At 41.4% G+C, this 12664-nt stretch overlaps 1 protein-coding gene across 2 annotated transcripts in view; it reads left to right on the forward strand.

The window, feature by feature from the left end:
- The first annotated feature begins 9435 nt into the window (after nucleotides 1-9435).
- Nucleotides 9436-12664, forward strand: part of RAB33B (RAB33B, member RAS oncogene family) — a 17375-nt gene continuing 14146 nt past the window's right edge. The window contains exons 1-2 of one of the 2 annotated variants that reach the window (XM_046657549.1): nucleotides 9436-9658; nucleotides 9929-10196. In XM_046657549.1, the coding sequence (XP_046513505.1) occupies nucleotides 9540-9658; nucleotides 9929-10196 (387 nt within the window). In that variant the 5' untranslated portion in view covers nucleotides 9436-9539. Of the gene's footprint in view, nucleotides 9676-9928; nucleotides 10197-12664 lie in introns of both variants that reach the window. The other variant, XM_046657550.1, reaches the window with a different exon arrangement.

The raw sequence follows: 12664 nt of genomic DNA on the forward strand, positions 1-12664 counted from the left end.
TCTCTGGCTGCTTCTGAGACTTTTTTTTTTAAGGTCTTCAATTTCTTTACAATGTGTCATTATGCATTTCTTTTTATTTATCCTGCTTTGGTTATGATGAACTGTGTTTCTGGTATTCTTGAATCTGTAGGTACATTTTTCATCATTACTGCAGACGTCATAGTACTATTTCTTTAAATATTGCCTCTCACTAGAACAGTGGTTACCAGCGGGATGTAGGGAGCAGGGCTTGACTGACAAGGGGCATGAGGGAACTTTCTGGGGTGATGGATATGTTCTATTTTTTGATAGGAATTTGTGTTACACCAGTATATGCACTTGTAAAAACTCATTGAATGGTATATTTAAGATGTGTGCATTTTACTGTATGTAAATTTTACCTAGAAAAAAAGAACTATAAAACAATATTGAACACTAGTTAATGATAAACATACTGAAATCTTTACGTGTGAGGTCTGCAACTTATTCTGAAATGCATCACAAAAATATACTGGGTCGACAGATGGGTAGAAGAATGGATAGATAAGCGATAGAGCATATGTAACAAACTGTTAACTCTAGAACGTAGGTTGTGGGTATGAGTGTTCATTGTACAATTCTTTCAACTTTTCTGTACATTTTAAAAAGTTTTACAAAATGTTGAGAGAAAATATTGCCTCTCTCTTATTCTATTCTCTCCTCCTGAGATTTCAATTAGTTATATGATAGACTCTCTCATCATAGCCTCCATCTCTTAATATCCCTTTCATATTTTTAGTTCCTTGTCTCTCTACGGTATACTCTGGATAATTTCTTCAGATATATCTTCTCATTTATTAATTCTCTCTTCATCTGTATCTAATTTGCTCTTCAACCTTTCCATGGAGTTTTGCATTCCAACAATTATATTTTTTATGTCTAGAAAGTCTTCCCTCTCCCATCTGCCTCCCAATCTGCCTGTTAATTACTGGTCGTCTCTTATGCATCTTTGTGATTATGTCCTTTACTTTTTTAAACATCTGGAACATAGATTTTCTATACTCTGTATCTGTCAATTCCACTATCTGTGGCCCTAAGAATTATATATCTATTGAATGTTATTCCTACAGATACTCACTTGTAACAGTTTGGCTTCTTGGTGGTTGGGGTTCTTTGATTGTGAGCTCATGGCTTGACCTTAATCTTGGGTGTCTGCTTTACCTAAATTGGGGATGTTTTCTTCCAGAGAGATTTTGCTTCTGTTTCTGCTCATATCCAGGGAGGAACACAGCCTTAAAACTAATTCAACTCCCATCATCTTGTCTCAGTGAGGGACTTCCATGCATGGCTTTTCCACCTGGCTGCTAGTCCAGGGCTCTGATTCTGGATTGCAGCTGCTATAGATATATGTCCTCCTGTCTGCTTACTGATCAGCCTGGCAAAGGGTTTGTCTGTGTGGAGGGGTGGTAGTAGGGAGTCTTTGGGACTTTCTCAACCAGTTATAGATTAATGATGGCTTATAGAGCATGTCTCATGCAGATTATCACCATTCAGCAGGAGGAGGGCCCCTCAAAGAAACTTGCTAGCCATACTTCTGGAAGAAAATCTTTTTTTTTTTTTTCTGTAGAAGATGAGTCCGGAGCTAACATCTATTGCCAATCTTCCTCTTTTTTTTTTTTTTTTTGCTTGAGGAAGCTTAGCCCTGAGCTAACATCTGTGCCAGTCTTCCTCCACTTTATATGTGGGTTGCCACCACAGCATGACTGATGAGTGGTGTAGGTCCATGCTCAGGATCTGAACCCATGAACCCAGGCTGCTGAAGTGGAGCATGCCAAACTTAACAACTATGCCATGGGGCTGGTCTGAAATGTTTGCTATTTTTAATCAGCAAAGGAAGTATTCTTCTATTCCTAATTTACCAAAGATCTTTAAATTAAAAATGAATGTTAAGTTTTATATCAAACTCCATTTTCAGTGTTTGTAGAGACGATGACAGATAAGATTTTTCCTCTTTCAAGCTATTTATTAAGAATTGTTTTATCTCCTAGATTCATTGCCTGCTCTAAAACTGGAACTAGGCTATTTTAATATTTTTCCTTTGCCAGCTGGCAAAATGTTGAGCTATGTCAGTAGAGGGTGCTGGAAAGAATTTTCATTCCCAGTTCTAGCTTGCTTTCTTGGCTGGCACTTGCAGCACACGTAGCTTCTCTAGCAGTGCCTACAATCCTGCAGTGCCTACAACTTTTCCTTTGCCTGACTCCTGAAGTACAGGCAGCTTCCTAGTGGCTGGCTCCTACAGTGCAAGTGGTTTCCCCAGCACCAGGCTCCTGCAGTATGGGCAATTTCTCCAGCACCCAGCAGCTTCCCCAGATCCACCTTCAGATTGTTTTGTAGCAGAGCGGCTCCTGCAAGACACCTACCAATGAACAGCTTTCTCTGGCACCCTACAGGGTGCACCTTCAGCAAGTTCCAGAAGGTGGATTTCTATCATGTTTCACTGGAACAGCACCATGGCAAATTCTCTGCCAGTCAAGAAGCCAGGGCCTTACCCTCTATACCAGCCAGGGTCTAGATCTCAGCCTGCAGCTGGTGGAGAGGGGGACACTTTGGGGAATCTATCTCAGCCTAGGGATAGTAACTGCTTCTTACACATGATATTCCTAAAATATTTAGAGTTCTCTTTACTTTCTGCTAGCTAATCCCTTATTACCCCAATCTCATTGTAGTTAATAATTCTTTATATTAAACTCTGCACAGCCAAATTACGAGGTGGTTTCTGTTTCCTGATTGGACCTTGAGTGATAGAATTTTCAGTCATTTTTAAATTTATTGAGAACTAAAAAAAAAAAACTTCCCAGTTTATGGTCTATCTTAGTAAATGTTCCATGTGCATTTTGAAATAAATGTGTACTCTGCTGTTGTGACAGAGTATTCTATAAATATCCATTAGGTCAAGTTGGTTGATAATATTGTTCAAGTCCTCCATGTCATTACTGATTTTTAAAATCTACTTGTTTATCAGATACTGAGAGGGGAATGTTGAAATCTCAACTCTAATTGTGGATTTGTCTATTTCTTTTTTGTCAGTTTTCACTTCACATAGTTTGAAGCTTTGTTACTACACCTTCTTGATGAATTGATGCTTTTATTATTATGAAACGTCCCACTTTATCTCATCTTGAAGATAAGCCAAATTCTTTTTCCTGAAGTCTATTTTGTCTAATATTACTATAGATATTCCAGCTTTATTCTGTTTGCATATCTTTTTCCATCATTTTACTTTGAACTTTTCTGTGTTGATGTTGATGATGCCTTTATGCTGCTGCTGATAAATAGTCAACTAAAGAAATTTAAAAATGAGGAAGACGTCCTTTTTTAATTTACTCAGATATTTACCATTCGGGGGCTTTTCATTTCTTTGTGTAGTTCTGTTTCCATCTGGTATCACTTTCCTTCAGCCTCAAGAACTTCCTTTAGTATTTCACATAGCACAGATCTGTTGTGACAAATTTTCTCAGCTTTTCTTTGAAAATGTCCTTATTTTGCCTTCAGTTTTCAAGGACAAGTTTGCTCCACAGAAAATTCTAAGTTGACTTTTTTCTTTCAGCACTTCAGGGATAGTCATTGTCTTCTGTTTTTGTTTCTGATAGAAAGTCATTGGTAAATCTTACCTTTGTTCTATGTATTTACTGTTTTTTCTGGCTGCTTTTAATACTGTTATCACTGATTTTCAGCAACTTGATCATGACGTGCCTTGATGTCTTCTTTCTGCTTATTCTGCTTGGGGTTGATGGAGCTTCTTAGATGTATGATTTTATAGATTTCATCAAATTTTGAAATATTTTGGCTATTACTTCTTGAAGTTCTGCCCTCCCTCAGCCATACTCCTATTACATGTATATCAGACCACTACATATTGCTCCCCAGGACACTGAAACTCTTCCATTTCTTTCTGTGTGCTGCAGTTGGAATAGCTTCTATTGTTGCCTTCAAGTTCACCAATCTTCTACAGTGTCTAAGTTGCCATTAAGCTTCTACAGTAATTTAAAAAAATTTTTCAGATATTGTAGTTTTTATCTGCAGAAGTTGCATTTTATTTTTACATATCTTCCATTTTTATCATTATGTTCATATTTTCTTGTAAGCTCTTGATTATATTCATAATAGCTTTTAAATGTCCTTATTGCAAATTCTTTGATCTCTGTCATCTCTGGTTCTGTTTCTGTTAAATGATTTTTCTCCTGGGTATGGATCACATTTTGCTGAAGCTTCACCTATCTGGTAATTTTTTTATTATGTACTGGTCACTGTCAACATTACATTGCTAGTTGTCTTCATTTTGTGTGTCTGTGCTTTTCTTTTTTTTAAGAGTGTTGAGCCTTGTTGTGGCAGGCAATTAAGTTACTTGTGGATCAGCTTGATCCTTTCAAGGCTTGTGTTTAAACGTTATTAGGGAAAATCTAGAGTAGCCTTTAATCTAGGGCTAAGTTAGCCCTATTACTAAGGCATGAGCCTTCTAGTGTCTCTACTGAATTCCAGGCATTCAATGGAGTCTCTTTACTGTGGCTAGTAGAAACTCAGACATCTTCCAGGCCTATAGGAGCTCTGGGAATTTTTCAACTTACATCTCCCTGGTAGTTCTTTCCTTGTTAGTTGATCTTTGCCTGGCCTTGTGGAGTATCACCCTGCTTGGCTTAGCAGTTAGCCAAAGACTCAACATTTCTGGAAATTTCTGAGTAAATTCCTTCTTCTCTGGTAGTCTGTCAAATAAACTCCACAAATTGGGTCTTCTAGCTAACCACGGTATCCTTAGCAACCCATATAGTGCCTGCTTGTCAAGTGGTAGGTGCTCAATTAAATATTTGTATGAATATATGGATTTATACATAGTATTCTCTTATGTTTAAAATTCCATTTTTATCTGAGCTTATTTCCTTTTTCATTCCTACAGTCTTCTCTCCCACTTAAAAATTTCTATTTTTATTTTGCTAATATTTATTTTATTAATCATTTCAAAGAACCAGCTCTTTCCTTTCTTGTTCTGTTCCGTATTTCTGGATTTAAGTCACTGCTTTTTACTTTGTTCTTCATTAATCATTTCACCTATTTTTCCTTAAAACTTTATGTGTTTTTCTCACTTAAGAGGCAGTATAATGTAGTGGCCAAAAGAGTCCAAATCTTGGCTTTATCACTTATTAGTTTAGTGAACTTCAGCAAGACACAACCTCTATGAACCTCAGGTTCCCTATCTATAAAAAGAGGAGACTATTATCTACCTCACTGGTTTGTTGTGAAGATTAAACAAGTTAACTTTTATAAAACATTTACAAGAGTGTCTGACACATATTAAGTACTACATAAGTGTTAGCTGTTAGGTAGACCATTTGGTACATGTTTATTTATTCTATATTGGCTAATTTTCAAACATCTGATCTATGAGTTTCCCCTATGTACTACTTTGGCTGAATCCTTATGTTTCTAATTTTTTGTCCTCAGTCATTAATCTCTAAATAGTTTGTAAATCTGTAATTGTGGTTGTGATTTTCTTCTTGAATCTGAATTATTTAAGAGATTTTCTTTTTAGCTTCCTAGTAGATGGTTTTCCTTTTATCATTTTTACTAAAAAAAAACAAAAAAACATGTTTTTATTGCTCTGGTATAAGAGAGTGTAACTTAAAATTGAGATTTTTCTGTGTAGTTATTTTAAAAATCAATTTTTATAAATGTCTTGAGGATACTGAAAAGTGCCTTCTCTAGCTGAAAGTCAGAAAGTTTAATATATCTGTTAAATCTCATAGTTTAGATCCTCTTCAAAATGACTGTCTACTGCTTGTCTGCAGATGTGTCAAATACTGAGAATGCTATTACAAGCAAACATTCTACAGGTGATGAGGGAGAAAAAGAATGAAATAAAGAAAACAAGAGAGGCCACATGACCATATTTTTTACATACATCAAATATTTGTAAGTCTTGCTTATTCACAAGTTGGATTTATTAGCTAGAAGAATGACACTACCACAGGCACACTCATCTTTAACTTATTATTCACTACAAGGCCTTCCATCCTAGCTCCCAGTTTGCCTTCATACTTCAACACATCTAGAATTTTTGAAGTCCAGGCGCAAGCACCTCTAGGGTAAAATCTGGCATTCTATTTTACCCTGTGTTATTTGTTAATGGTTCCATGTTAACTTGGTTCTGTGGCTAGATTATAAATTCCTCATGGGCTAAAATCATATTTTGTATTTTCTCCCTTGCCCCAACCACTAACACATTATAAAGCTAAAAATTCTGTAAATCCTCAATGACCCTACTTATGAAGATATGAAGAATTCTAAAACTCAGTAAACTAACCTATAAAATGATGATGATAATTTACTGTTTAAGTACTTTTTAAAAGTCCTTGTTATTTATACTGTAATATCTCTTATATGATATTTGGGGTTACTACTAAACACAGTGATATGGTAATCTGGTAGAGGCCAAGAAGACCAATGCTATACTTCTCTGGGGGAATTGGAATTCTGTCTTTAAGGGAGAGGTTGATTCTTACTATCAACCAGAATCTTGAGAAGAGCCCTTATATAGGCTGGGGGGTATTAAAGGGGGGGGGGGGGGGGGGAGGCAAAATTTTACCTCCCAGGGGCATTTGGCAATGTCTAGAGATGGTATGGGTTATTACAACTTGGGGTGGAGTACATAGGCATATAGTGGGTAGAAGCCAGGTATGCTTCTAAACTTCCTACAATGCACAGGACAGCTGCCCACAGCAAAGAATTATCTGGCTCCAAATGTCAATAGTGCCAAGGTTGAGAAACCTTTAAGCAGGCAAGCAAAGGAACTCTCAGCTCTCTGTGCTCATGCCTGAACTTAAAAGACTGAAATTGTCTAGGAGCTATTCCTTGATAAAATTAGTTAAAAAAAAAAGGCCTCTGCCAGAGGGTGGTTGCATCTCTGTAGCAAACAAAAGCTGAAAACGAGTAATTATATTTTGCACATAAGATCACATTTATGGGGGCCAGCCCCGTGGCTGAGTGGTTAAGTTTACGTGCTCCGCTTTGGTGGCCCAGGGTTTTGCTGGTTCGGATCCTGTGTGCAGACATGGTACCCTTTGTTAGGCCATGTTGAGGCGGCGTCCCATATGCCACAACTAGAAGGACACACAACTAAGATACACAACTATGTACTGAGGGAATTTGGGGAGAAAAAGCAGAAAAAAAATTACATTTATGTTATTCTTTGTTTTTAATATCCATTCAATCTTTCCTTCTATTAGAAAAAGTATTTTTAAATATCTATCTCAATACCCTAAATAAACTTTATATAAATCTAAATAAATGTTCTAAAACATTTGTTATGTTCCAGTTTAAGCTGTACTGCTACAGGATCCAAATTCAGTCTCTCCTCAGCTGTGTAGCACCATATTAAGGAAAGGGTCATATGCTTATACTTTGACACCAGGGAGTAGTGACAGCAAGTGGTGAAAAACTTCAAGGACAAGATGAATTCTCAGAAAACAGTGCTGCATAATCCAACCACTCTTCCCAAGAGTAGAATCTCCTTCGAGTATCAAACCTGGAGGTTCTGGGGTTATTCAGTTAAGAAGAGTGACATATACTTCAGTCACACCAGGAGTCTCTCCAATTACAAGCTGCAAATACAAAACTCCTCATAACAATGTCAGGTGTCTACAGCAATTTTTCCATCTAAGTGGTGCTGCACTGTGTATAATTGGTAAAGGGTTCGAAGTGACAATCCTTACACAAGAAATTTCTCACTTCACTAATTTATTCATCATTTGCTGAAAAACACTCAACTTTCTGTCACTAGTCAAGAGTTGACAATCTAGTTGGTAGGACACAACACGTAATTATTAAACTTGGACAGTGAAGACAGTATTCAAAGACCAAATGAGCAACACCCCCGAAAAGTGTATTAGACTTAGAAGAAAGCAAAGAACACTGAGCTGAAGTAACCAGGAAAAGCTTCACAGAGATGAGAATTTTGAGCTACTGTGTGAAACACGAATAGGATCTGGATAAACACAGAAGACTAAGAATTTCTGAAGCAGTTTAGCAAGAGCTAAACCCCAAAAGCCAGAATACAAAAAAGAAAGAGCAAGGCTCTTGGGGTGCAAAGAGGTTGACACTTTTGTCACCATCCTCTGAAATTACCTGATTATCCACAGCTTTGAATTCTTCAACTGCTTTTTGTCCTAAATCTTCAGATTTTCTTCTTTGAATGGGACAGGCAGAGTAAATTAGAGGAATATATTCCAAGGCTGCTAATAGTTTGATTAATCTTCATGAAAATAAACTCACATAAGCAAGTAGGGCTTTCCAGCCCATGTTCTCGTTTCTCTAACAGGAAACTGAATAAATGTAATTGGCATACACATTCAACTAAGTGAGTTAACTTTTTTCCAGGCTAACATAACTTGGTATGTTAGTGACTGTATAGAGCTTTTCTACCTCAACAGAAATTACTGTATATTAAGGCTTCTGCAAATTCATGTTAACTCTAGACGAGCTCAGGTTCCACCACTAATTTGCTGACTATATTTTCAATTTATGTAATGGAATAAGCAGTTTATTTTCTTCTCTAGAACTTTTAGGGTTCTATCATTCCTCTCACTCTATTTAAGGCCTGCCACGTCCTCCTCTCCGTAGTCCTTGACTTTCCAAACGGCATAAACATTTGCTCCAACAGGAAAAAAAAAATAGTTTTGTCATTGTAAAACAAACCAACTTTTCACAAAAAGCAGCGTTTGTACATTGTGGACCTTTTGTAAGACAACGTATGGTAGGTTTCCTCTGAAGAACTCGCGGTAATCCAGAGAAGATTCTTTAAGTAAGGTTGGGTATCAATAGTTTCCTCGGGTCGTTTGCCACAGACAACTGCGTGAGCTCGGTAACGTTGAACGGCTACAGCATCGCCCCCCAGGCACTAAGAGACCATAACTAGGGCATGGTGAGTTCTAGTCTCATCAGAGAGGTCATCTAGTAGCTTCCGGGGTCAAGGCCCCCCCCAAGCGGCCCACATGTGACCTGCTCTCCTTCTTGGGCCGGGCCATTAGCCAAACGCGCCCCGGGCACCAGAGGCCCGCGGACAACCTCATGTGGCCTAGAGGGCGCCTAGCGAGTGTCTGTGCCGAGGCGCTGGGCGGCCTCGAGCTCCTGCTTGCTCGCCGGCAACCATGTACCTGCCAAGGCCGAAAATGCAACCTCCCGCGGCCAGGAGCTCGCCTCCAGGAGCCTCCGGCGGGCCTCGCGCCCCACCCCCTCCGGCACTGGCGCCGTCCCAGCTCCAGCGCTCGGGAGAGCCCGCAGGAGGCGGGGGGCGCAGCTGACCCCCCAGCCCCCAGCTGCCGGCCCAGGGAAGCCGCCTCCACCTCCAGGTCGAGAGAAGCCCCAACGAGACGTCGAGGACGGCGCCAAGGCCGACGCGCGAGCCTTTCCACGCTCTTACGGAGCCTCCTCGGGCACACGCGTCCGTCCCAGGCGGCTCCTCGGCCGTCTCGCGAGAGAGTGCCTGGCGCTCCCTCCTTCCTTTCAGCTGTCTTTCTCTCCCCGCCCCCAGAATGATTGCGCGGCTTCCTCCCGAGGCCGGGAGCCTTGAACGTGGCGCGGCCGGGCCTGGGGCGCTCTGTTTGGCCGTTCGGCAGGCTGGCCTTCCCCGCCGCTGTCAACCCCACAACAGGTCCCGTGCCTTCCCAGGTAGACGAGCGCCCGCCCCAGTGACGCTGGGGTGGAGACGCGGGCCGGGCGGGAGGACCGGGCAGGCTGAGGTGGTGGGCGCCACACCTGCGCCGGGCGGGGACGTGGGGGGGAAGGTGCGCACGCGCGCTGCCCGGCCGGAGGGCGGTGGCTCCTGGGACGTAGAGCCGCGGAGCCCGCTGGCTGGGCGTGCTAGCTCGCTCGGGGTGGCGTAATCTCCCTGCCTGTCTCCGTCTCCTTTCATCCGCCTCAGATTGGGGCGGGTCAGGAGAATGGCTTCGGAGATGGAGTCGTCGCTCGAGGCAAGCTTCTCGTCCAGCGGTGCGGTGTCAGGAGCTTCCGTGTTTTTGCCTCCGGCTCGCTCCCGCATCTTCAAGATAATCGTGATCGGCGACTCCAATGTGGGCAAGACGTGCCTGACCTACCGCTTCTGCGCCGGCCGCTTCCCAGACCGCACCGAGGCTACTATCGGGGTGGATTTCCGAGAACGAGCGGTGGAGATTGATGGGGAGCGCATCAAGGTGAGCGGATGGGGGACTGTCAGGGAGGAAAGATGCCTCGGGATGACAGGTGTCCCAAACTCACCATGGGTTAATCGCCGGCCTTGTGCAAGGTGTGTGCTCCGTCATTTCTCATACTGATGTGGAGATTGCAATTGGGGCTTGGAAGGATTTGTATATAGCAAACTTCTAAGGCAGTGCTTCTCAAACTTTGTCATGCGATTTACCTGGGGATCTTGCTTTTTTTAAAAAAAGGCAGTTTTTGTTTTGGTAAGGTCCCAGGTGCTGCAGGTGCAGCTAGTCCATGGACCACACTTTGAGCAGCAAGAGTGTGGGTTGTATCCACTGACTCATTGGCAGTGTCTCATGTACTGGGAGTCATCGCATGACCGGAGGAAAAACAGTGAAATTTCTCAGGCGTGGAAAACTCATTTCATAAATACCATTTATTAAATAGTCATCTGAATACTGCCGTAGGCATTGTGGAAGAAAAGCCCCGTTGCCTTTGAGGTAGTACTTAGTTTTTCTCTTGCATACGGTTTTAGTTTTGCTACAGTAGTTTCTATATGACATTTTGTTGTTTAGAAAAATCCGTTTTCTTGCAGAAACATTCTGTACATGATAGTTCCTGCTTGAGTTGCCAGAAGCACATTCTTGGCATCATTCTCTCCCAATTCTTTAATTCTTAGTGGTAGCTCCTGAGACTAGAGACATAGTAGTGGTGGAGAAGGTAGTAGGCCCCAGGCCAAGACTGGGGTTCTGAGGGGTTGGAATGGGGGGGTTGGAGAATGAGGAACAGTGATGGGGCTGAGGCCTCCTGATGGTGTAAACCTTAGACACACTTCTTCATTCCCAACCACCGCTCAATCCTCAGCCATCTGCTAATACCACCCCTGAAAACATGCAGACCCTAGGAACTGTTCTGCCTTCTTTATGCTGCCTTTACTTTTTTACTTTAAAAGATGTTTATCTTTACCTCACTCCCCCCTGGGGGGTGAAATAAGCTGACTGCTTCATTCCTACCCTCACATTCTTCAGGCAAGAACTATTTATTTTTCAGTCCCCTGACCACCCAACCTCCCACCCCTGAAAGAGTTTAAATGCTAATGATGGTAAAGGAGAAATAGGATCGAAAAGAAATCAACCTTCTTGAGGCTGTTTTGCCTTTTAATTTTCCCTTTAATTTTTCATATTCCCATTCAAACTGCCATTGGTGGTCCTTTGGGTGCACTGTATTAGGGAGTTAAGAAGGATTTGTATACATTACAGAGGAAAAGATAGCATGAGAAGAGGCTGAATATTTTTCCTCTGAATTAGGTTAGGCCCAGGAACCTGTGGGCAAGGAAAATAATGGGGCTTCTGAGGTGTGAGAGGGAGTTTAGTTTGGGAGAAGCAGGAATTCTCGGAGAAAGTGCATGGGCTTTGGAGCCCAACTGACGTGGGCTGTGTGTCCTTAGTGTGGTGACCAACTTTATCTATGACTCTCCCAGTTTTAAAACTGAAAGTCCCACCTCCCTGGAACCCTCTCAGTCTCAGATGAACCGGGCTAATTGGTTACTCTAGTCCTTAAGCACCTTCCTTAATCTTTCAGAGTCTATTTTCTCTTCTGAAAAATTGGGATGGTAATACCCTGTCAGGCTGATGTGGGCATTAGATGAGAACATATATGAAGCACCCAATTCATAGTTGGTAATCTTAAGAAGATTCTTCTTCCCTGGTGGCTTAACATTATTATTTCTTTTTGGCACCATCAGTTCTGTGGCTGTGCAACCAGGAAGTGAAACAGAGATAAGGTAGGGCACAGGCAGACAGCTGAAGCGGAGAGAAATTCCCCCAAAATGGGAATAGGATATTAAGTAAGTAGAGGGAATGGAGGCAGGAGAGGAGTTAGGATTTGATGGCCCTTTACCTGCTTCTGGGTTGCTCCTTAGACTGTAAGATCACAGATGAATCAGGTGCAAATTTAAGAGAGAACTTATATTGAAAAAATATAAGACATGTCCATATAAAGTTGAATACTTAACTACTGGGTTAAGTGCTGGTGGTAAGTCAACCGAACCCAGAGGTGTGATGAATCTGGGAGCACCGAGTTGATCCTTCTGGTTGAGAAGAGTAAGGAGAAAACGTTTTTTCTAGGACTGTTCCTCCTGAGCTTTAGCATAACCTGCTATGTTGGTAGGGACCTGGACACTGAGTTTCTTTTTCTTCTTTCTAAGGCCTTAACAAGTGACTCGTACATCCAACTGTAATATCTGAGAGAGACTTTTATTGTAGTTGAAAAGACTACAGAAATATTCTGAGACTTCTGTAGTAGAAAGAGATATTGCTATATTGGACATTTTTTTTAAAAAACTTTTATTTTTTTTGCTTCTGTGCTACAGTGGCAGAGTTGAGTAGTTGCGACAGGTGCCATGAGGCCCACAAAGCCTTAGATACTTACTGTTCTGACCCTTTACAGAAAAAGTTTACTGACTCTGATATAGTGCATA

The sequence above is a fragment of the Equus quagga genome, chromosome 3 (assembly GCF_021613505.1).
Source record: "Equus quagga isolate Etosha38 chromosome 3, UCLA_HA_Equagga_1.0, whole genome shotgun sequence".
Classification (NCBI taxonomy): domain Eukaryota; kingdom Metazoa; phylum Chordata; class Mammalia; order Perissodactyla; family Equidae; genus Equus; species Equus quagga.